Source organism: Symsagittifera roscoffensis, chromosome 7 (genome assembly GCF_963678635.1).
Source record: "Symsagittifera roscoffensis chromosome 7, txSymRosc1.1, whole genome shotgun sequence".
In the NCBI taxonomy this organism is placed as follows: Eukaryota; Metazoa; Xenacoelomorpha; order Acoela; family Convolutidae; genus Symsagittifera; species Symsagittifera roscoffensis.
This window is the reverse complement of record NC_087068.1, coordinates 22900477-22926127: the sequence shown is the minus strand read 5'-3', so window position 1 is coordinate 22926127 and position 25651 is coordinate 22900477. Positions and strand designations below refer to the sequence as shown.

The window sequence follows — 25651 nt, the reverse complement described above, 5'->3', positions numbered from 1 at the left end:
CTCGTGGTTGCAGCAGATGATTAAAATGCAATTTGTTTTGTTGCTGAAACTATGAATGATTGGTTAGTTAGAAATATATTTTATAGAGATGTTTTTGTCAATATTATAATTGAATATAAATACTAGTTTTAAACTGGTTCCAATATACCGACATCAACGGCGAACAGAAATCCGAAACTCAGTAAGCTTGCTGCTCTCAAACATCAACTGGAACAACACCGACATTGCCTATCGTAATTTAGTTTAACTAATCGCAAAATTCGACCGGCTGTCACGTAGCACTACTTGACAAGTTAGAAATCAGAACATGTCAGCCGCCGAAATTGAATAACCAATTCGAATCATAAATTGAACCAAGGAACTTTTTAGCGAAACTAAGACAGTATGAGCAAATGTTCAAAAGGCCAAAATCTCTTATTTACAACATTGATGTGCGTATAACATCTGTTTACAACATGTTTTCAACATCTGAGCACAAAAAATCCTTTGTATTTTTTTAATGGAATCATTATCGATGGCACTTCTTTCGTGGTACATTTCTGTGCTCAGGTTTTCGCCAAAAAATCTGCAAATTAAAATATCGAAGTTTTTAAGCTGGTCAAATCATGTCAACCAAAATGTAGGGCGGCCTTTACAACTCTGGAAGTAGAAATTTGGTCGAACCACACATGCTCGATCCATAACTCCATGACATTAAATGGTGAAAGTACAAAAAAAATAGAATTGTTCGCGAGAAAAATTAATCTGTAGTAGTCACAAAATAAAGGAAGCAACCAGTTACACCAAATGTTACTGCACAATATGAGATGCCCAACACCTTGTCTATGAAAGCAGCTTGATGTCTAACTTTCCATAAATATGAGTTTCCTTTTCCCTGTGGAACCAGTTCAGCCGTGGATTCTGTACCTTCAAATAGCTCTTCGGAAGAAACGGATTCCTTTGATTCTGATTGGTCGTTTGGACCTTCATCTGTGCCAACCTTCTGATTCACTACTGACTTTGATCTTTTCACACCTTTTAGCAAATTCACGATCTGAAAATGATGTTCACTCACTTTTCTGTTCCGTTTTTTCACGTGGAAGTTGACCATGATAGTTGACAATAAAAGCGAAAGTCCACATAGCAGAATGCTGAAGAAGAAGTAGTGACATACTATGGGCATTGTACGTGAGGTTTCGGGGAGGTAATCCATTACCACGATTAAATTGACACATACAGCCAGCAAAATAGTCACTCCATACCTGCAGAAAGTAATCAAAATCAAAAACACAACTTAACTACCTAATTCGACTCCACGACAATTTTTATCCACAATTTTTCTTGGAATCCAATTAGGAGCCGATTAGATGAAAACATTTATCCACCCACCAGCGGATTTAGGGAGGAGGCGGATTCGACCCCCTGCCGACTCAAAGGGTACCCCTTTGTACTATTTTGAGATCTCCATTTTTGGCTGACTGACCCTAAAATTTTTTTAAAGGGCGCCTTTGTACAATTTTTTGGTCAAAATTTTTCAAAAAGTGCTTCGAAACGCCTTTCTTGGTTTGTTTTTTTTTCAAAAATTTTGCTGGGGCGCAAAAAATTTGTTCAAAGTGGGTTCTTTATTTCCGAGCTACACCAAAAACTCTTTTACGGAAAGTTTTGATGGAAAAAATAGCTATTGTCGCTACTGATTACTCATTTTTAAGGCATCAAATTTTTTGGTGTAGCTCGACCAATTAGTTTGAAAAAAAATGTATATAAACTTTCAGTCCGCTGAATCTACCACAAAATTTTGGTACCATTAACCTCTTAATTACTCAAATAAACTAGAAAGTTTTAGGAAAGTTATTTTGAAGATTTTGGAATATTCAAAAAAGTTTATAATGAGGTTCGGAAGCGTATTTGCGTAACACTTCGTGTATATCAGCTTCAGCGGTCTTTGTCACAACACAAATGGCAATACGCTACAAAATTCTCTGTGTTGATGAAAATAAATGAAAGCTTAGGCTTGGCATGGTTTTCATTTTAGCTGCAGACTTCCAAAATGGCATTTTAAAGAATTTTTATGAAAACTCATTTTTGCAGTCGAAAACTCAGAAAAACAGCATTTTCCTGTAAACTGTCTTTGGCTTAAAATTATCTCCAAATTTGGTCATTCTAGGGTTTCATCGGTTATCCCGCGCTCGTTTTTCAAGTTAAATGTTTAATTTTTAAGGGAAGTTTTATTATTTCATTAGTGGTATGGAAAATCCCACTGTGTTCAATTTTTAAAAAATATATATTTTGCCTGCAATTGTTTTTAGTTAAATTATGGGGGGTGGAACTATTGCTTTAATTTTTCTTAGCTTTTTTACTGGCGTCAAGATACTAAATTAGCTAGAAACAGCGATTAGTCTTTTTCAGAAAATGATGATTTTCAACTGATAATTTTTAGACTGAATTTTTTATTCAGGAAAAACAAACACACAAACAAGTCCCCCTTCACTCTTGCAAATTGCGGAATTCGTTAGAAGGTTCAACTAAAAACAGATAGCTAGTACTATGGAGACTTCACGGGAAAAGGGGATACACTACATGTCTGCATCCTTAAATGTCTTTTTTCGATATCATACCCACCCTAGTCTCTCCCCCAACTCGCAAGGTAGGAAGAAAGTGAGGGTGCTGAGTTTGAGGAGTATGGTGTTGGGGAGGATGATGTTGCGGACGTAGAAGGAGTTCAGTCTCCGCAGGGACACTGTGATGTTGAGATAGGTGTATTGTCCAGATGGGAACACATCAGAGATACGGGTGCACGAGGTATCTGGAATGTAATTTAAATTACAAATACAAAATGAAACATGGATAGCCGGTTACTGTGCAAGTAGCACAGAATGTTCCGAACATAGTCTTAAGAAACACAACAAAAAAAATTTTCAAGTTAGTGTAGTTTTTTCGGCGTGCCGTGATAAAAGGATCTGAAAGAAAAACCACAGCTTAGGCTTATTTGACAGTCATGTTAAATTAAGCAAATTGGAAAACAATTTTCGTAGAAACCTGACTAAAAAAAACAAAACAAAATTTTTGTATTTTTTTGCAGTTTTTGAATATTTCAGTTTTTGAAGTTCTGAATTCCAATAAACCTCTAAAGTTCTTAAAAAACTAACTTTTTGCTAAAAGAAATTTGTTTAAAATTATTTAAAGAAATTTGAATCACGACTGCAAGGGCTTTAATATGATATACCACTCACCTCTCTCCGATGATTATTCGTGGTATCTGATTTTGCGTGGAGAACAAAAAACAATAAAAAAAAGAAAAAACTAAAACACACCCAAATACAAAGCTCCTCCCCACTTTCCCCGAGTTTAAGAGTGAGAGTGAGTTAGGACCGAAGTGTATAACTCATAGAGTAATTTCGGATAGGGTACACCGTCTGCTCGTCACGCTATCTTATTTTCGGCCGGATAGATTCGTGCAACTTCTTAGTCTAATACCGATCCTAATCTTACTCTTATACTATCTAGTCTCAGGTTGTTTAACTAGTCTCTGCTAGGCTCAATAGATCTAGGGTATACTGGTTTATTGCGGCTGCTGAAGTCTTCTTGGAGAGTCAACTAATTTCTAAGTTAAATTCAAAACTCTCTGGTGCTGAAATTACTAGTAATTTCAGCACTTACAAATAAGTGGATTGTTAGTCAGATGGATCATGATTGGTTAATATTAAATACTTTACATTGGTAAAATATCTAAATTATCCAATCATAAAATATAGTTTAGATCAGGTTCCACCCATCCGGGTTTTACAGAGTTTTTTAGAATAGTCTTTCTGTAATTCAAAGGATGGATGATGGACGTTGGTATTTGGCGAACATCATATTTCTTCTGGGTTCTCTTGTTAGAGAAGTTCCAGGTTCAATCGTTGTGTCTTCTCATGACAACGACTGGGTTTTCGCAACAAACTCAAATCTGATTTCAGAATGGTTGGCTATGTCAGGTTTTTCTGTTTCATTGATGAGAACTTCTTTGTGTTTGATCTTGTCTGGGAATGGCGTGGAGATTGTGCGTGGAGGGGATGCCTGGTTACTCGGATCTGTACGTATACTTGAACATCGAGGTGGTCATTGGTCTAGTTCAATGAAGTCCTTTTCTGTGAAGTCAAGTCGTACTCTAAATCCTTTGAGTTGTGTTTGTGAGCGGCATATCGATTGTGGTTGGCCATTCTTTTTCGAGTGTAGTGGGGTCGTTTTGTCTTTGGATGTTCGTCCTTGGTGTTGTATGCTGATCTATATATTGCATAATATAATTTACATTTTATAAAACTTTTATTAGTTTAATGTTTTTTAATTATGATTTTGGTTAGTTGTTTTTACAAAAGCTTTTTGTTTTCGTTCAGTTATTTTGAAGAGTTAATCACCCTTGAGTAGCTCTTATTAAAAATAGGAGTGTGGTCACAAAGCGTGGATGTAGCACGGTGGGTTAGGCCGGCTATAGAGCATGCTCAGGACGTCCTCTTCTGGTGGGTTAGGCCAGGAGTGGGAATATGATTGCATGCGGTTTTTGTGAGAGGTCCTGTTATGTGACAACGTTTTATGTTGGGTTTGTTGTGGTTTTTCTTATGTTTTGTTGGTTGTGTCCTTTTTTCAAAAATCAAATTGTTTGTGGCATGGGTTTGTCTTTCGACTTTTTTGTGTTTTATTATCTCTTTCTTAGACTTTATAATAGTCTTCAAAAGAATAAATTATCCAGTTTTAAACTGGGTTAATCCGGTTTGGGTACCGTTGGTTTCCTTTTCTTAGTCATGCTGTTATTCTATGATTTGTGGTGTTTAGTAAGCTGCGTTGGTTAGTGTTGTTTAGTATATAATTCCTTTCCAACCGGGTTAAAGGAAAGTTTGAAACGTGTTATCTTATGTTAGAGTTGTTGAGTGTGAAAGCTTGAAACTGAAATTCATTATTTTAAACAATTCTTCGTGGGCGAGCTGTGCGAGTGTGGATAGGATTTTTGTGCGAATGAATGGAAATATCAAAAGTTTAGTACTCTATTTTCGTTTTATCAATTTATTACATAGAAATTCAAATTTTACTGCTATTTGTTGGGAAAAATTAAGTTACAAATTTTCATTATAATTAGATTTACTGCTTGTGGGGGGAAAAAAATTTATAAATTAAATTACTGCATTGGTATTATATTTATATAATTGTTGGTGCAAAAAATTAATAGAGTTTTAAACAGTTTTGAAGAAGTTTTCTATTTTTTATTTTTCGTTTGTGAATTTTTCAGATGATCATTGGATGAAGGCTAAAATTCTAAAGAAGACTTGGATAAAGAATGGTTAGTTTCTAATTTTTATTTTAATTAGTTAATAATATGTATAATTCATACTTACCTGTTAGTCGTCGGGGAAGAAACCGTGGGGGAAGATGTCGTGGATGAGATCTGAAGTTGTTAGTAATTTAGCTAAGATGCGGATGATATTTTTAGTTTGAAGCAGTGGCCAAAGCAATTGAAGTGCTTTAATGGTGGTTAGTTCTTCAGTGCCAACTGCGAACTCATAAGGTGTGTTTTGGATTAGATTATATAATTTGTGATTGAATTTAGTGTTGTGGATGAATTCTAAAATGGGGATTTCTATAGGTTGAACAAATTCGTGTGGGAGAAGGAAGGGTCGGGATTCTTCTGCGTTGAAGGTCTTGGTGATGGGACAAAAAATATACATTTGGGTTATGGGATCATAATTTCGAAGAATACCATGAAGGTTAGTATCTTTAATGCAATATGTGAAGTTAAGAAAGAATGGTGAGGTGTATTTGGAATTGATGAATTGGAAACGGTGGTGTGGTTGTCTGGAGGGAGTGTGTAGGTCGAAGTGATTTTGGATAAAACGATAATATGTATATGTGTGAGTTTGTTTAGTGCGCAACATAATATCGTGTGAGCAGTGCAAATCTCTTTCATGTGGTGCAAGGAAATGAAAGGTTAGTGAAAATATTTGGAAGCGTTCTTTAAAACTTTCGTAGGCTTGCGTGTCTGTTAGTGCTTCTGAGATGATGTGGTCAAATTTGCGATCAAAGATATTGAGTGTAAATACATATGGTGTTTTAATGAAAAATTTTTCTGTGATTTGTGGGTTAGCGAAGCGGTCATCGTCTAAGAATTGATCTTGGTTAGTTCTGATGATGCTATGATCGTAATATTCTAGCGTATATTCGTTAGCTCGGGGTGCAGTGTGTGTTTTTAGTGATTTTTTATATCCGATGTAAGTAAATTGTCTAGGTGTTAGTGGTGTAGTGAGTCGATATAGCATGTCCTTATTTCGTTCTATATCGATGTGAGTGTTAGATAAAGGTAAGCAAAGGGGATTAGTAAAATGATAATATGAGGTCCAAGGAAGGGTAGGCATTAAAACGTGTTCGTCTACAAAGCTACGTGTTTCGTTAGTGTCGTGAGGGGTGTTTAAGGTGTATTGTGGAAATGAGGGTAAGGTGATAGCTAAAAATTCTTTTGTGTTAGTGTGATTTGGATGATTTATATATTCACGGGCTGTTCCTGGTTTTGCTGGGAAAGGATGGTTGGGGAACTTTCTTTTAAAAGTGCGGTAAGCTCTATTAGTGCTGAGTGAAGATTCAGTAGATGTGGATGATGGTGCTAATGATTCGGTATAAATTGAAGAGGGTGTAGGGGTAGGAGGGTTGGATGAATCTATTGTGGATGAAATTTGGTTTATGGTGGGGGTGTCAAGGTGGTAGGGTTGTTGTTGTAAGGTAATAAAATTATCTAGTTCTGGGGAGATTTGGGGGGTATCTGGAGAATTGGATGATCGGTCTGAATGAAGGGAAGAATAGGTTGGAGTGACTTGGGAAGCATAAGAGGGTGTAGAATTGGTGGGGACAGGGTTATTTGGTAGTATTGGTTGAAAAGGGGGTTGGGAAAAAATTGAGGGGTTGGTGTGAAAATTAATGGATGGAGATGGTTCAGAGTCGGCAAATTCATCGGGGGTTTCAATATTCGGGTTATTGAGTTGTGAGGTGGAGTATAAAACTGAGATGTGTGAATTAGTATCGGAATTCATGCCTGATGTTACATTACTGGTTGGGAAATCGGGTGGTGGGAAAGCAAAAAGTGGTATTATTGTAGTTGGAGTAGTGAGGTTGGTTGGATGGGAATTTGAACGGTGTAGGGATCCAAGTTGTCGGCTCATCGTGGGCTAAAAAAATTATTATTTTGAGACTGAAAAGCGGTGGTATGGGGTTGTTCTATAATTTGTTCATAAGTATTTTCATCTTGTGAGTGGTGTGTCATTATATGTTGGATGGGACTTTGTGATATGGTTGGTCTAAAATTTGGATTATGTGTTATTGCTAAATTTCGAAAATTACGTGGGACTAGGGATAATGGATGGTTATGTGGTAGGGGTGGTAACTGTGGTGCTGTTGGCGTTGTGTCTACATTGTTATGTTCTTCATCGTATGTGTTCTGTCTTGTTGCTATTTTTGTGTTGTATTCTTTTATTTGTGCGTCTAAAAGAATTTTGATTATTGTTGTAGAAAAAATTGCAAAAAATCCTGCAAATAGTATGCGTGCTACACTTGCTTGTCTGTTTACTTGTGTGTGTATAGCACATGTGTTGTAGATTCCTTTTAAAAGTGAAAAAAGAAATCCTATAAAGTTAAACATTGCGTATAAAACAGTTAATTTTTCTAAGATGTAATAGGGCCATCCTAGAAAATCAAGAATTTCATTTTTGAGTGTAACAAAGCTAAAAATATTAATAGGTGATATACCTTGGGGACGGTATTTTTCACCGTTTAGATATATATAATCTTTGATGTCTTTAAAATATCCGCTATAGTCTTGCGTATAGATGTCTGCAAATCCTGCGGTTTCGGCAAGTTTGCGTAAGTTTTGGTCAATTGATTGTCTTTGTATTGTGTCCATTTGTGTTAATAATTCTTGGAATTGTTGTGTTCTAATGTGATGTTGAATATCTGATTTTGAGTATATTCCTATTGATTGTAAGTCTATATTTGGGTTTCGAGCGATAGCGCGAATGCTTTCTGGTGAAAATTTTTTGAGTGATTGCATTAATGTGGGATATGGGGTGAGAAGGTAATATTTATCTTCATCAGGGTTTAGTTGTACTACATTGTGGCTATTTTTTGATCCACATGGGACTGCGGTATCCCAGAAATAGGTTCTTCTTGAAAGTGTGTCAACGAAATGTACTTTATTCTTATAAAAGATAGGGATTCTTTTATAGCATCGTTTGTCTTCAAAAACGTATAGTGGTGATACTTTTTTGGTACAAGTATAAAACCATAAAATGTTTCCTTCGTAGTCTAAAAAATTTGATCTATTTCCTGAGAGTAAATATCCTGCGTAGGGTATTTTTAATACTGCTAGTGCAAGTGATTGTAATATTTGTTTTCTTTCTAATTCGCATAGTTGGTGTAGTGTTTCTAATTCGGAGAGTGACATTTCTTGAAAAATTCGGCTAATCGTGTAGTCTAGTTTCATATCTAAGTGAATATCATAGTGTATATTACCGAAATATGTACTATTCATTAGTGATAATTCTTGTAAACGTGTGCTTCTAGTGTCATGGGGCTTTAGATGTCCACCGGGTTGACCTTTACTTTTTTGAAAATTAACTGGTATATATGATGTTCCTTCGTTTGGAGGATGACCTGTGGCATATGGGTCGATTTTTATTTTTCCAGTGGTCATGTCGAATCCTTTTTCGTATTCAACTAATATTTCAGAGTATTGTGTTTTGTGAAGTGGGTTTCTGTATTTACATGCAAGTTCTGTTTCTTGATATATTTGAAAACGTGTCAATTTATTTTCTATATTGTGTATGTTTCTAAAATTAGAACTTGGTTTTCGTGATGGGTTTGCTTGTTCATATGGAATGGATTGTATAAAATATTTTTCGTGAAATTTTATCATACGAGCGTGTATTTTTGCTACTTGAAATGTTGTACATGTGTCTTCGGGGAACCAAACAATTGTTGCTTGTGTTCGTGTTGTAGGGTCACAATAGCCTTGATCGTTTTTACAAGGTAATCTAATTCCTTGATAGATCATTGTGTTGTCTGATAAATCGCGTGTGAGTTGTATTTTTTCGAGTTGTATTTTCCAATCGAAAAACATTATTTCTTGGTATCCTTTATTTTTTGTGTCTGCTTTGCAGTTTGATGGGTCATTTATACCAATGTGTGGTATCCAGTGTTTATCGTGCATGTCATAGGTTAATCGTCCGCGTGCGCCGTTATATGGTTACTTTTCATCTAATTTTATATGTCCTTGATGTCTCTCAAGTTCTGCTTGATGTACAGAATCTGAAAAAACTTGGAAATATACTAACTTTCTATCTGTGTTTTTATTTTTTGTGATATTTAGTCGGAGTAACTCGTTTTTACAATCTTCGGGATTTAGATGTAAAAGTCGTTCGATATTACTCTGGTAGAATGATTCATGGTCAAGTCGGTTTTTATTTCCGTTTGAGACTTGTGAACAATGTACTTTCTTTTCCAAAAATGTTGCTGTGAATTTATATCCGATAACTGTTGTTGCTCGGGCTTTTGAGTAAAGTGTTGCGATTACATTTGTAGTTTCTATGGCTTGTGGTTCTGTTTCGCATTGTGATACTTGATTTATTGCACATTTGTGTAGTGTTTTTTGTTCGTTTTCTTCACAATCGTAATGTGTTACTAGTAAATCTTGTGGTCCTGTGCGGGGGGAAGGGTTTATGTTTTGATTTGAGATTACTAGAAAAAGGAGTTGGAGAAAAATTAATAAGTTTAGAATATACATGTGTATGATAATCCTGAATATGGGTCAAAAAATGTGATGTAACCAATTGTCTTTTTGGTGTATCTGTCGTATTTATATATTACTTCAGTTGTTATAAATGGTAGTGGTAGTGATTGAGCTGTTATATTTGGTGGGTTTAATGGATAGGGATGTTGATTAATGTTGTTTAATTTAACTGTGATTTCAAACTTTAATTGTAAACTATTTTGTTGGAGTATTTGTATATTGTGTTCACGAATGTCGTCGTGGATGTCTTGTCGATATTGTAGTCTATTGGGTGCCCAGTTGTGGAGTCGGTTACTTTCTGGGTGTTGTCCAAATAATGGTGGAGGTGCTGTGAATGTATTCCAATCTAGTCTCAAAGGAATAGTTGTTGATGATTGTTCTCGATATCTTGCGTCGAGATTATTTGGAAAATTTAAGTTAAAAGGTGTCGGTGAAATTTGGCTAGTTGATGGTAGTGATAATGTTTCCGGTAGTGATGAGGATGTTGTATCTGAAGAAATATCTATTGGGTCATTGGTTATATTTGGTTCACCTTGTGTGAATGAATGTGTTGTCCAATATGGTAGTCGTGATGTTTGGTTTGGGGGATTGAAGGGATTTTCACGTATTTGTTCAGATGTTGGTGTTGAACCTAAGTAATCTGAAGGTAGGCTTGAGGTGCTACGTTGTGAAAGAAGTGTAGGGGTTTCTGGTGAGATACCAGTGGGGTTTTCTGGAGTGTTTTGTGATGGGGATTGAGGTATTTCAAAATGAACTCGGGGAGTTTGAAAATTTCTATTTCTTCGAGGATGTATAATTTGTCTATTTATTTCGATTGTGTTTTGGTTTTGACTAGGATGTCGTATTCTACTTAGTTCTGGTGGTAGTGTTGGGTATAGATTGTATGTTGGTTCACTTAAAGGTGCTTGCCGTTGAACGGGTTCTAGTGGTTCAGATAAGCGTGCGTGTCGTTCTTCAAAAGTATATGGGTTATCTTGAAAGGAAATTCGTGTAGATGTATGAGGGTTTTGGGTAGTTGAAGGTGTTGTTGGGTTATCTTGGGATGATGTCGGTGAAGACTGACTTTGTGACTGTTGGGTAGCAATTTTTGATAGCTTTTTGGTCTATTCTTTTAGTGAAAAAGTTTATGTTTATTATAGTATTCTTCTAAAAAAAGAATTAGGAGAATTGTTGCTAGGGCGAATGTGATGATTGCTTTTTTTATACATTTGCATATTGTCAAGATGAAGGATGATAGAAATGTTATAAAAATTACAAATAGTAAAAAAATATCGGTTCTACTAAAAATGGTTCGTATCATTTAGATAAGTTTTGTGAATCGTACCTGTGGATATAGTCAATAGCTTTTGAAAGTTGGAGGTATAGTTCAAATAGGGAATAGAAAATTTAAAAAATATTGCAAAAAATGATTAAGATTATTACAAAAGATTCAAAGATATCAAAAAGAAATATTATAAAAGTTTTAAGTATCGTAAAAAATTGTTTGAGGTTTGTGATAATTATAGTGACTGATTGAGAGAAGAGCATTTACGAAATGACTTCTTGATCGAATATTTTTTGTTGTTTGGGGCAATTTTCAAGTGTGGTCGGATTATTTATTGGTTTTTTGACAAGTGGGTTGAGTTTTGTGAAAAATTGTTGGGGGCAATTTTTATGGTGATCGGGAGGTCTTCTTTGTCTTTATTTTCATTTGTCAAATGATCTGGGGTATTTTTGAGATTTTTATACTTTAGGCTAATTAAAATGGTCGTTCTTTTACTTTAGGCTAATTTAACATATTTGTTTGGGGGGTATTTGAGGTCTGAGTTGGGGAAATATTGTTGATCTTTGGTTTATTAGACAAGGGAGGGTTATGATATTATGGTGATATTTATTTTAGTTGTCAAGTTGGAGTGGTTTGCTTATTTTTGACCTGGAGGTCGTAAAGTTATAGTTATAGATATGCCTGGAGTTTTATATGGTTCGTCTAATTGATTTGAGTTTAAGTTAGAGAAGGTGACGGATTGGATGAATCCTATTGGTTTAAATTTGAACTAGATTCATTGCGTGTTTGTCAGCATGTTATTTTGAAAAATGAAAATTCAAAATGTTTCAAAGGTCTAAGACTGTGAAATACAAAATTAAGGTTGTTTTTGAAATTCGACTTTCTTTAATATTTTAGATTGTGGGATGAATAATTTATAATTTTTACGTGGTTGATTTCTAAGTCGTGAAGACTCTCTATGTTCTGATTTGTCGATTTGTTCTTGGGGTATTATTTGTTCTGTCATTTTTCTATTTTTTCTTTCTTTTTGAGATGTATTTTGATCTAGATTTTTTGTATTGTTTTTTGTGGTGGTTGATTTTGTATTTTGGTTTTTGAGGTGAAAATCTTTTTGTTCCTTTGTTGTATTTTCCGTATGTGGGTCATTTTGAATAACTTTTAAACCTGTAAAAGAATATAATTGAGTTAGTTCGCGGAGTGCGTATTCTTTTGGATAATAAGGTAATAGGTTATTTCGATGTTGAACGATTTCTTTTTTGTCTGAGTCGGTGATTTTGTATGTGACATCAGTGGGTTTTGCATTTATTTGGTATGGTCCTTTACGAAGGGGTTGTAATTTTTTAGAAATTCCTTTTTGAGTGTTAAAATTGGGTATTAAAACAAATGTTCCAATTTTTAAATCGGAGGCTGGTGTAAAGCGTGAATTTATTTGTTCATTAATGTTTTGCCTTTGTAACAACTTTTTTGTTACTTTTTGGTAAATTTCATTGTGTTTTTTATCTCTGTTTAAAATCCATTCGGTGTGTGTACCGGAGGCTAATTTAAGAATTTGTGGGTGATGAAAATGATCTTCATCGTGTGTATGTAAAGGTAGGTTATAACAAATTGAGTCTTTATTTGGTTGACAATAACCTTGTGCGCTTTTATGAGAATTTGCTGTAAACATTATTGGTTTGCGTGGCTTTTGGTTAAAAACCATTTCATATGGTGACATTCCTAGAGTTGTCGTGATTTGTGAATTATATGCTAAGGGAAATAGTTTTACATCTGCTGACCATTCAGTATATCTTGTATCATTTCCATTGATGATACATCTAAGATATTCTTGTAGTGAACGGTTCATACCTTCGACTAAGCCGTTTGTCCAAGGTGCATGAGATGTACGTGGTTTGTGTTTGATGTTATATAAATGACATAGTGTGATGATTTCATTATTTATGAATTCTGTACCGTTGTCAGTAACTAAAATTTCTGGTAGTCCAAATTTGGCTATCCAGTGTTCATAAAGCGTTGTGTAAGCGTAATAAGCGTTACAATGTGGTACTGGGTTAAGTGCTACATAATGTGTAAATGCGTCAACAATTACCATAATGTAGGAGTTTTCTTCTGATGAGGGTGAAATTGGTCCTTTAGTATCAAATGAGATACGGTGGTTAAAGTACAAACTTTGTCCTTTAAAATCTTGTTTTTGTGCTATTTGTTTTTGATTTGGGTAAGGTTTACTTAGTTGGCATACTATACAGTCATTGCATAGTACTTTTATCCAAATTGGTGCATTTGGGAAATAAAAGTTTTGTATAAAATTTGAATATGTTTTCTCTGATCCAGAGTGTCCTTTAATATTTTGTGTATGTGAAATATTAAAAGCTATGAGAATCATACTTAAAGGGAGACAGGGAACTGTAGATTCAATTAATTTGTATTCTAGAAGGTCTGTGTTTTCGTTAATTGTTGTATTATTGAATTTTCGAAAATATCGGAGGAGTGTTTTATTTCCTAAAATAGTTGTATCTGCCTTGACGGGTTTAGTTTTATATTTGTGCCATGATTTTAGTTGTCTAATTACTGGGTCAAGATTTTGGTATTGTTTCAATGTTGAAATTGTAATTGCTTCTGTTGGGGGGAGAAAAATGTTTTCTATTTCTAATTTAGATAAGGGTATTGTATCAAGTGGGTCATGGAGGTCAAAAACGTGATTTATTGTGTATTTTGAATCGTTTGTTTGTGGTCCTGATAAATTTATTTTATCAGTTAGGTTTTCTTTTTCAATTAGTGGAAAAAGGTCTTTTTTATGCGAGTGTTGTTTTACTCTTTTTTGTTGGGTGTTATTTTTTATCCATTGTGAGTATGGAATTGGTTTAAAAGTTGATGTTCCAAGTAGATCAACTTCGTAGTGGTTTTTTTGACAATCTAAATAAAGTGGAAAGTGTTGTAGATTATTTATCTGTGATTGTTCAACGTCAGTTTTTACTGCATATTTGCATTCTAGTCGGGGTGATGTTTCGTTTTTTGCAAGGTAGAATTTTATATTTTTGGGTATTTCTACTGTAGTTTTACGTGTAAGTAATTCAGGTGGCGTATTTCGACTTAATGTGTCTGGTAATGCAAGATTCTTTCCTGCTGTCCAAACTATATGTAAGTTTGGAAATTTCATTAGAATTAATTGAAATCTGTAAACTCGGTGATTTGAGTTGGATTTTTGTGTAAAGAGAAAAATGATTGGTTTGTGATCTGTGAATAGAACTGTTGGATGTTTTGATCCAAGTATCAGAAATTCATATTCTGTAAGTGTATAGATTATGGCTGTACATTCTCTCATTAGGGTTGAGAGTCTTAGCTCTGCTTGAGTGAATAATCGAGAATTTGCTGATATAAGGTTCATTTTGTTTGTACCGTTATGTGATTGTAATAACGCTGCGCCGATGCCAAAGTTCGAAGCATCGCACATTGCATAAAATGGTTGATTTGAATCTGGAATTGTGTTTGAAATTTGTTCAGTTAAGAGTTTCTTTATTTCTTCAAATCGTGCTTGATGTTCTGTATTCCATTCAAAATTATTTTGTTGTCTAAGTATATTATAGAATGGTCTTAGATATAATTGCATTTTATAAACATATTTGCTTAAAAAGTTTAACATTCCAAGGAATTCTTGGATTTTCTTTTTATTTGTCGGTGGTTGGAGTTTCTGAATAGCGTCGATGCGTGATTTTAATGGAGTGATTGTTTTTCTTTCTATGTTATGTCCTAAGAATTTAACTCTTGTCAAAAAGAAGTGTGATTTATCAGGGGCGGCCTTCAGATTTTCGTTCTGAAGTATTTGGTGATATTGTTCTAAAACATTGAACATTTCTTCTTTAGTCTGTGATTGCATAAAAACATCGTCTAAATAGGTGATTGCGTTTTTCTTGAGTATTAGTGGTCTAAAAATTTTGCTCATAAAAGCTGAAAATGCTGCTGGTCCTATGGATATTCCATAGAATAGGCGGTTGAATTCATATTGCTGATTTCCAATAACAAATTGTGTTAAGCGTCGCGATTGTTCATCTAGTGGCATTTGATTATATGCACTATTCATGTCTGCGGTTGTAAAGTATTTTCCGTTTATTTTTGTTAAAATAACTTGTATTGGTTCAATAGGCCAATTACACTTTGTTTCATCTATGAGTGAGTTGAGGTATCTAGCGTCGAGAACGATTTTTAATGATTCTCCTTTGGCTAGAATGATAACAGGGTTGATAAATGTGTTGCCTTTTGGTTGTTATTCTTTATTTACTGGTGATATAATGTTGTATTGTTCTAAAATGTCGAGTAATCTGTTCACTTTATCGTGTAAGTGAATTGGTACTTTACTTGCTCTTTGTTTTTTGAAAACTGCGTCTGGTTTTAATGGGAGATGTAGTGATGAGCTGATTTTGCCAACATCAAATTTGGATGTTGCATAGACTGATGAATATTGAATTAGCTGTTTGGCTAATTTTTCAAATTCGTCTTGTGTTATTTGTGAATGTTGGAAATTAAACATTGTTAAAAATTTCTGTTGATTCTCTGTGTAGTTATTTATGTTGAATGTCGGTTTGAAATATGGGGTTTTTGTGAAATAATCCGTATTTCTTTTTTCGTTACTTATTATATTATTTATGGATAATTCTTCATTAAGAATTGTGGATTGACAAATATCTAATAATTGGAGTATATTATTTACGCGATATGCTTTTTCGTGTATTGGTGATATTGTAGCGTTGGTTTCGCAATAGCCTAAAAGTCCTAAAGGTAATGTTACTTGGTAAGGTGTATTGTTGTATACATGTAGAGATATAATATCTGAATTCGAGTTTTTCAAATATTTTATGGATGAGATTGTGATTTTGAAAAACTTATGGATAGGTTTGAATTCAAAGTCTGACATATAGAGTTGTTGTTTATTTTGTTTTTTATCATATTGGTGAACTTGTTTTATTGAAAAATTATATATGTTTCCTGATAGTGGTTTCAGGTGTTTTCTTTGTTGGTTATATAATGGATAAAATTTTGAAAAGAATGGTGGTTGTTTGTTTAATCTTTGAAAAAATGTTAGGGATGTGTCTTTTGTTTTTGTGTATTTATCTTTGATTAATATTTTAATATTCAAAATGTTGATTGTTGGTATATATTTAGAAATAAATGGTATTCCAATGATATTGTGTTTAATATCAGTGATATGAATTATTTGTTTAAATGGTTTATTTAAAATTTTATTTTGCTCTATTGTTCTTGTGCGGAGAAGAAATAATTGAATTTTTCCATAATTTACCAATGTTGATCCTTGTGCTGTTGCTAGTTTACTGGAGGTTTCAAGAGGTGTTAGTTTTGGGTGTAATGTTTTTATCTCATTCCATGTGGGAATGTTTATTATGTTTGATTCTGCTCCTGAATCAATTAAAAAATCAATTTCAAGATCTGGTGGTTGAAATTCTTTGTTTCTTGGACTTTCTAAGAGAAATGGTATTGTTCAAATTTTTTCTTTGGGTTGTTCTTTTTGTATATTTTGATAGATGTGATTTGTATTCAAGCATTTTGTTTTGTCATTCTCATTGGGTTGATTTGTAGTGTTAATTCCATTAGTTTTTTGCGTCGTCGGTGTGGAATGGATGGGTTCAATATAATAATTGTGAAGGAGTTCTGATTGATTTTCATATATGTGTGATGAAAATGGTTGTTCATATATAATAGGTTCATAGTCATTTTCGACTGCTATCATATTGATGGAGATAGTGTTTTCTGTTTCACTTTCTGAGTCTGATGATCCACAGTTTATTTGATTGAGTTGTAACGTATCATTTACTGTGTAATCAATACCTGGAGGGTCTGATGTTGTTTCTGGATTTGATTGTACTTGATTTATATTTCTTTGATGTTTAGGTGTACTACTTCTATGGCGATTATTAGAATTATTATAATGATTATTATTCCTGTGTGGTGATTGGGAATAATTTCTATAACGATTATTATAGCTTGAATGTCGATTTTGTGAATTATTTCGTGATCTGTTTTGATAATTATTGTTTGGTCTGTTATAGTTTGATCTATTATATGAGTTATTCCTTGATCGATTGTTCGGGTAATTCTGGTTTCGGTTGTTTGAATAACTTCTATTCCGATTATTGGAGTAGTTTCTATTTCTATTGTATGATGAGTTTCGTGATTGATTGTTTGGATAGTAATTATTTCTTGATTGGGAATTAGATCTAGAAACAAATTGTGTTGTATTTGAATTTGATCTGGAGTAGTTATTTCGACTATTTGGTCTATTGTAATGATTTTGTGATGAATTTTGTGTATTTCTTCGTTCTGGTGATCTTCCTCTATAACTTGAGTTATACGGTGATTGATTTCTCGTGTAGTTGGTATTGTTCGGTAGTGGTTTTCCTGAACTGTTGTTGCTGTATACATTTTTGTCCGGTAGATTTTGATCTTTTTTCATGTACTGATAGAATGATTTATTTGGTTCTTTAAATTTTTGAGGTTTGTTTTGATTGTCCTGTTGTTTTTGTCTACATTCAGAAATACTATGTCCGTATCGTCGGCAATAATTACACTATTTTTTGAAAGATGGTTTGCCTTTAAAGTTTGGGTGTTTTTCATAAATATTGAGTATTTCAGTGATTTTTTCAACGAGGTCTGTATCTGATTCCTGTATATTGTTGATATTTGTGGTATTTGTTTCAATTCGGTTAACATATTGTAATTTCAGATTTTCTGTTTCTTCAAAATTCATTGTGATTTCCGCTTGCTCTAGTTTGTTTACTAGTTTTCGAAAATCTAAATCGGGCTCTCGAATTGAGGAGGGATGGGATGCTCTCTTTTTTATTGCTATTTTCCTTAATTGAGGTGTTAAGGTCATCATTAAGATTTCTGTCATTTTTGTGTTTTTGTAGTCGTGTGTATTTAATGAATATGCTTTTCGAACTAGTGTTTCGATGCGTACTGCTAATTGCTTGATGGTTTCATTTGGTAATCTGCGAATTTCATTACATAAAACTCTTTGTTGTTGTTTGTTTCTTTCGGAGTCAAACATTTTTGAAAATTCTTGTGTAAACCTTTTCCAATTTGATTTTATTTCTAGAGGCAATACTGAAAACCATTTTTGGGCTGCGCCGTCTAAAGTTGTTTGTATCAACGCTGTGCGTCGATGTATCCAGTTTTGATGTAGTGGCGTATTAATTGGTTCAGGTCCTATATTTATAATCAAATTTGCTGTTACTGCATTTAAATAGTCTTCTACAGAATATTCAGGGTCTGTTCCTGTGAATACCATTAATGGTTTGTTTGATGTTATTGATGATCCACCCATAAGGTATAGATTCATTGTCATTTGTAATGATTCTGCTGCATTTGGCTTTTGTGAAAAATTAGAAAGTTGATTTTTTGTTATTTCGTGTTGTTGAAGATAATATGGAAGTGGTATTTCATTTTGCAATTGTGTTGGTTGTTGATTTTGTGTATCTATCTGGTGTGGAGAAAAATTTCTATGATGTGTATATGGTTTCTGCATTCCTTGTCCGTGATATTCTTGGGTATATGGTGCAAATATATCTGGTTGTAAATGATCATCATCAGAGGATAGGTAATCCGTTTGATGAGGTGTTTGTTTTTTATTTTTATTCTGTTGAAAGAATGGGTAATTTTCACTATAATCCTGTGGAGGATGTGGATTAGCCTGAAAATTTACTGAATTGGTTGTTGCCATTGGATTATTCCAATATCGAGATCTGATTTGGTTATTATTATTATTTCGTGGAGGATAGTTTGTTTTTGATGAATGTGTATAATTATAATTATGTTCTGCAAAATTGTTTCTAGTGAACGTTTTACGTGTTTTTGACGGTATTGTCATGGGTCTGTATGTTTGATAATCCATGTGTGAATATTTTGGGGCAACCGAAGGTTTAACGGTTGATTGTAAGGTTACCTGTGTTTGTGAAGGGTTTGTATTTCTTGGTGTTGTTAAATTTGGACGTATCGGTGAAATGCTTTGTTGTGTAGTTGTTGTGTGTACGATTTCTTCATTTATGAAGTGTGATGGTGTCTGGATATCTTGTTGGGTGAGATTTCTAGTTCCATTGAGGTTTTCATTGTGTATGACTGTGAAGTTTAAACTATTATTTTGCATATCAGGTAAAAATGTATTATAGTTTAATGGTGTTGCATCAATGGTTAATGGTATTACTCTTACATAATCTCTTACATAAGATATCGTACTTATTGCTTGACTTGAGATTGATTGTGGGAAGTTTATGAATGCGGGATGAGACCATTCGGGGTCCCAAACATAGTCTGATTGTTCTGTGATGGCAGTATCATCGTTTGAGTTTTGGGGTCTAAAATTTTTTCTTGCTTGTGAAATTAAATCAATATTATGTGTGAAATAATCTATTATGAACCATGCCAAAATTTTTTGTAAGTCGTGTTTTGTATGTTGTGAAACTTCATCTTTCGTGAAATTTTCTTTAATTATATTTAGAAAACTAGAGAGTAGTGTGATTTCATGTCGTACTCTTATGTGTTTAGATGTTTCTGTTGGTGAGACATTTGGGATTGGGATTTCGTTTTCTAATATCGAGATATAACTATATATTATTGCAAAAACTTCATTGGTGAATATGGAGTTTGCTCTTTGTGAGTTATGATATTGTATGCTTTTTATATATTCTGAGAATACTTTTGAAAATTCTAAATCAAGGTCGTCTGTTTGAATTACATATTTGCTGTGATTTTGGTTTGGTGAGCTGAATTCTATAGAGTAGATTCCGTATTGTTGTGTTAAGTTGCATATATCTTTCAAATAGTGATCGATAATTTGTCTTTTGATTTTTACATCTGGGAACTCTGTTTTACATGGACTGATTCCGGGTTCAAACAAATTTAAGAGTAAATTTTTGCAAAATATATGCTGTCCTCTATCAGTGGTTGCATCTACGATAAAGGGGAAGATATCATCATCATCTGGACTTTCTTCACCTGGGGTGTGTGTTGAGCTCATTTTTTCGTTTGATGACTGTTAATATGTAATTATCAATGTGTCTAATTGGTTGATTCCAATTGTATAAATGTACTGGTTTGTGTTAATATTGCTTTTTATTCTTCTTTGTCCTCTTTTTGATGAATTTGAAGTTGTTTCTGAGTCGGTAAAATATAATTGATCGTGAATGGGGCAATTTTTATCTATAGATTCTTTTAATTTATAAAGTTCGTCTAAACTGCTGGTTTCTGATTCTGAAAATGCGTTTCGATTTTTTGAAAATCTTTTTCGTGTTATTTGTCTTTGTTTGGTTATTATTTTTCTTTTTAGTGTTTGTCGTTTTGTTCTAATGTATCCAACTGTTTGTGTATGAGGTGTGATTACAAGGTCGTATTTTTTGTTATCTATTTCACAATTGTGTAAAACGATTGTTTGTTTATTTCCTAGGTTTTTAAATGACATAAGGTTTAGGATGACGGATGCAAAGAGTTGTTAAATGATTTCTTTTTTCTTAGACTGTTAGTCCTTACGATTTTTTGGTTAGCTTAACTTGGGTCTATTTGTTCAGGGTTGGAGAGAAAAGTATATCGTTTCCGAAGAATGATTTTATACTTTCTCGTGGCTAGTATAAGCTAAGGTGTTAACTTACTTAATCTTACTTAAGGGTAGTGATTGTGTTCAAGGGTTGGAGAATAGTAAATCGATCCACAAGGTTCAGGTATAATTAGAACGCGAGTAGTTCGTTAGATACTATTTTAAACTTACTAAGTCTAAGATTTATCCTGGGTCTGGTAAGAGGGGGGATCAAGTGAAGGATGAATAACCGAAGTTCTTCACTGTTTATCCTAATTTGAATGATTAGTTTTGTTCAAAAATTTCTGTTAGTCCTGGGTTTTTAGAAAGGGTTGGATAGTGAATCGTCGTTTGAGGTCGTTAGACACTAGCTAAGTGGGTGGGGGAGAACAAAATTGTTCTTTTTGATCCAAGGATAGGCCTTGATGATCAAGTTTTAAATTTAATTTAATAGAAATTGATTTAAGATCCAAGGATGAGCCTTGATGATCTGATTTTAAATTTAAGTGAATTTAAGTTTAAAATGATTTAAATTTGTGTAGAGAAAAGATTTAGTGTTTTTATGATATTAGTGAGCTTATGAATGCTGTTATGTTTAGGTGATGAAGCTGGAACAACAGGATGATTTATGATTACTTAACCATTTATTGTCATGCTACTAATTTTTATTTTGATTTTTCAATAAATATTTTTCAAACATGTTTTGTATATTACTGCAGAATTTAGGAAAACGATCTGAGATCTTTTTATCAATCGTTATTGTATATTAATAATTTTGTTTAGCGCCTGAAATGATTTTGAAGATTGACTTCAAGATTTTATGTTTGCAAATGAAAATCTAAATTCATTGCTAGTAGTATTCTAAATACAAAAGTTTGTGTTGGCTTTTGCCGAACTATCATATAACTATATGGTAAGTTTCTACTTTGTCGTATGTCGTCTCTGGTTCGAGGTCTTCTTGCAATTCCGGGTAGTTCTCTTATCGTTCGGAATATTGGCTTTGATCTATTGAGTCGTAGAGACATTTCAATTAAATTATCGTCGTGTAAAATTTTAAAAATGTTTTGTCTAAATTCTAATCTATTTTTGGTTAATTCTAAGCTATTAAGGTCTTGTTCGAGACTTATGGTCGCACCAGATGAGTTAGGACCGAAGTGTATAACTCATAGAGTAATTTCGGATAGAATACACCGTCTGCTCGTCACGCTATCATATTTTCGGCCGGATAGATTCGTGCAACTTCTTAGTCTAATACCAATCCTAATCTTACTCTTATACTATCTAGTCTCAGGTTGTTTAACTAGTCTCTGCTAGGCTCAATAGATCTAGGGTATACTGGTTTATTGCGGCTGCTGAAGTCTTCTTGGAGAGTCAACTAATTTCTAAGTTAAATTCAAATCTCTCTGGTGCTGAAATTACTAGTAATTTCAGCACTTACAAATAAGTGGATTGTTAGTCAGATGGATCATGATTGGTTAATATTAAATACTTTACATTGGTAAAATATCTAATTTATCCAATCATAAAATATAGTTTAGATCAGGTTCCAAGAGGCCTCACCCGAAGGTTTATGATGTAAGCTTGAAAAGCTTTGACCCGACTTGCTAGAGCTCTCATTGCAAATATGTGTGCAATTTAGAACAATTTTCACTTTGATATCGGTGATTTAAAAAAAATTGTTGATCTAGTTTTGAAAAAAAAACTCGCAGTATCAAGTTTGAGTTCATTCACTAATTTCTTGAAAGGAAAAAAACTAGCATAAGTATTATGACGCAGGCACAAACTTATTAATCTATTTTCTGCCCACCAGCAAACTTAGAGTCAAGAAACTTTTTCGCGCTGATCAATCATTATTTGAAACAACATATGTTGGCTCAACACCCAACTCCAACCACATTTGAACGACTTAAAATCTGTCAAAAGCAATTCCAAATTGCGTAGGCTGACAGAAGAACTAAAGCATCACTTGTGATTGTCCACTGCGAATGTTCCTGGTACGAGTCTAAGTCCAGTCCCCCCTCCGCACAGTCGATATTCACCTCCTTGGAACTGTACTGCCATGAGCCCAGTGCAATGTGACAGAGTTGTTTGTCGAAGGGGAAGTTGGACACGTCCATGCTGCAGGTGGTGGTCGTGGTTGCCCGAGTGAGCCAGGAGGCGTAGCCAGATGAGGTGACGGACACCGGGATAACCTGAGGAAAAAGTCCAATTTAATTCATTTTCATAAAAATTTGTAATAGGTTTTTAATAATTAATGGATTATAATGGAGGCAAATCAACCCATTTGTTGACATTTTGACCTTTTGAAACATCTTTTATTTTGCTAGTAACCATCTCAAATACTCAACCAAACAAACTCAAAAGCTGTTTCCAAAGATTTTCCGGTGCATATATATTTCTTCGGGACATATCTGGGTGTTCATGATTCGACTATCATTATCTCTAATTATTGTTGTCAGCAGACCTGCTTGAACTTGAGTGGGTCGTACTCTCCGACATCATTGAAGGGCAGCATATCCGGAATCCACACTTCCGTCATTCCGAAGCGCGTCTTCTCAATGCCAGAATACTTAGACGGATCCCACCTGAACAAAACAAAAAAATAAGGTCGATTGTCCGAAACCAGCGTGGATCAATTTCAGCAGTGGCGTGCGCAGAAACTTTTCCAGGGGGGGGGGCGGTTTTTCGGAAAAAAACAGGCAAATGCGTTTTGAGGCACTTTTTGAATAATTTTGACCAAAAATGTGTGTTTTTTTTTCGGCGCGGACTGCCCCCTCAAAATTAGTTAAGTTAGCGACCAAAGTTTCTTTAGAAAATTTTTGAAGTTCGTCAGCTGAAAATGGATGTCGTTAAGTCAAACCAAAGGGGGCCTTTTGGAAAAACTTGGCAACCAGAATTAAGGTGGAGGAGAAAAGGGCGGTCCTCCACCTTCATAAATTGTGAATACCTCTTGAGTAATTGATTTGACTATTAAGTTTGATGAGGAAGATTGCGCTGAAGAATAACAATTTATGGAATAACCCTCCAAAAAGGAACGATTAACAGACTTATTATGACATTGAATTTGACCTGAACTGACCTGAGGTATTCGTCTGTCCACTGCGTCCTCTGCCACAGAATGAGACTCATGGTCTCCTGTTTAGCATCGAAGGCGACCAGTTGGTAGAGGGATGCCCCGAACAGCACGCGTGTGGGATGGGAGAAGTTCAGCACTGGGCGGATGCTCCTGCTGTAGTTGAGCTGGAAAAAAGAATACTTAAGCAATCATAAGGTAGATCAACCGCACAATAGATCTGAAATCAACACACAGACATACACACATAGACGTACACCGTCCGGGGATGGGAAGACGGAAATAAACTGATAGCATATATCAAGAGATTGAGATGTGTTGCCTAAATACATTCAAGACGCTAACTATAAACCCCCTCTAGCTCATTATACGAGAAATGCCAAAAGATTGAACTTAATTTTGAAAAAAAATTTAGGTTACCTGCAGATCTTTATGCAGGTCGTGTTCAGGGCTTGGAACTCCTTGAATGCATGTAAAAATAAAAACTAATAAGTAGGAATGGCTAATCAAAAATATAAGAACGTCTCCAGCATTTGCCATTTTTCAGTCAAAGGATAATAATTAGAGTTTTTTGTAGTTGTACTGGTTAAAAATTAACAGTTTTTTTGAAGCACTTTGAAAGGGATTCGCATCTGGCGTACAAGTTCCACATCAAGTGCATCCAACCAGAACTGAATGCGTACTCGTGTCTCCTTTCTAGCACAGTTCCTGAAATCATTCAGGTTTTTCTCGCAACTTAAGGCTCCAGAGGTTATGTATTTTCATAAAAAAATTAATGCAATTGATATGAATGCAATTTTTGCAAACAAGTTCATGCTGAATCAAAATGCTCATTTGCATGCATGTGATATCACTTCCGGTTATGTTTTTAATTTCATATCATCTGTTTTTGCATGTGTCATATTGGTTTTTGGGCCGCTATTTATTTGTTTAATATTTTTTGATTTTTTGTATTTTTTTTGAACGGGTCTCTAACAAAAATTTACAAACGAATTGAAATCATTAAATCATCAAATAATGATTTTTCAACTGCTCGAACATTTTTTGAAATTTAAAGACCTATTTTTTTAACTGAACCAAGCGGCATGTTTTCTATGAAGTCATGGATATGACTTAAAAGTCAATTAAATTGGCAATAATACTTCTAGTTTACGCCACAGTATCGTTTTTGCAAGAGCGATTTCGGGGTCATTTTTTGGAGAAAAAATTATTTGAACAAAAATTATTAATTGATTTTAATTATTTTGGAGTTTTATTTTGGTTGTTATAATATGTCAACAACAAACACACGGACACAAGATGTGCGAAGGAGTCAACCGCAGAGTGTCACACAGAACAATCCCAGACATCAGGTTATCTTCTCATTTTAAATATTCTTTGGGTTAAATTTGAGAAAAACCATTTGGACAAAATTATTTTTGTAACTTATGTATTTTAACTCAGTATTTTTTACTTGTACTACAGAACTTTTCGTTTTTGTGATTTTTATCACAGCCTCAAGGTGATGAAGTTTTAATTTAGGTCAATTGAAGAGTATTCAAGACCGTCTCTTTTCTGCTCCTCCCCCTCATTTGAATTTCAAAATGGCAAACCTAATTTAGTGTTGCGAAATTGAAATATGAAGTTCAATGTGGTGGAAAATTACCTATAATTAAAGTATTTCAACCCCACGCCGTAATATCATGCATTTAGCTATAATCGCATTCAAAAGAACTTAAAAATGGAAAATTTGCACCCAAAAACGTCATGTATTGAACATGATCAGATCACTTCATTTTTATGACCAGGGCATTTTGTATGATCTGTAATTATATCAGTTCAGCAGTCTTGCAAAAAATTCGACTAGCCGGTTTGGTATAAGTTTCTGTTGATGCTTCTTATTCTTATGATAGAACTTTAACTATCAAATAGTTTAAAATTGGAGCGGATCTAGAGTTTTTTCGATGGGGGGGGGGCAGATTTTTT

The 25651-nt window shown here is 34.1% G+C and overlaps 1 protein-coding gene across 1 annotated transcript; it reads right to left on the bottom strand.

Annotated features, from left to right (window-relative positions):
- Positions 1 to 734: 734 nt before the first annotated feature.
- LOC134851759 (neuronal acetylcholine receptor subunit alpha-7-like) lies at positions 735 to 24336 on the bottom strand. The gene is made up of 6 exons (XM_063867985.1): positions 24107 to 24336; positions 23693 to 23853; positions 23078 to 23198; positions 22580 to 22805; positions 2599 to 2782; positions 735 to 1241 (listed from the first exon to the last, which is right to left on the bottom strand). Exons 1-6 carry the CDS (start codon positions 24224 to 24226, stop codon positions 740 to 742), a joined length of 1314 nt encoding a protein of 437 aa, XP_063724055.1. The 5' UTR covers positions 24227 to 24336; the 3' UTR covers positions 735 to 739.
- Positions 24337 to 25651: the final 1315 nt, after the last annotated feature.

What these genes read in the sequence shown, in the direction of transcription:
- LOC134851759 (XM_063867985.1), bottom strand. Translation starts at nt 24,226, where the DNA reads ATGGCAAATGCTGGAGACGTTCTTATATTTTTGATTAGCCATTCCTAC. An exon ending in ACCTGCATAAAGATCTGCAG is followed by an intron (nt 23,854 to 24,106) that starts GTAACCTAAATT and finishes TCTTTTTTCCAG; the next exon opens with CTCAACTACAGCAGGAGCAT. An exon ending in GAGTTGGGGGAGAGACTAGG is followed by an intron (nt 1,242 to 2,598) that starts GTGGGTATGATA and finishes TACTTTCTGCAG; the next exon opens with GTATGGAGTGACTATTTTGC.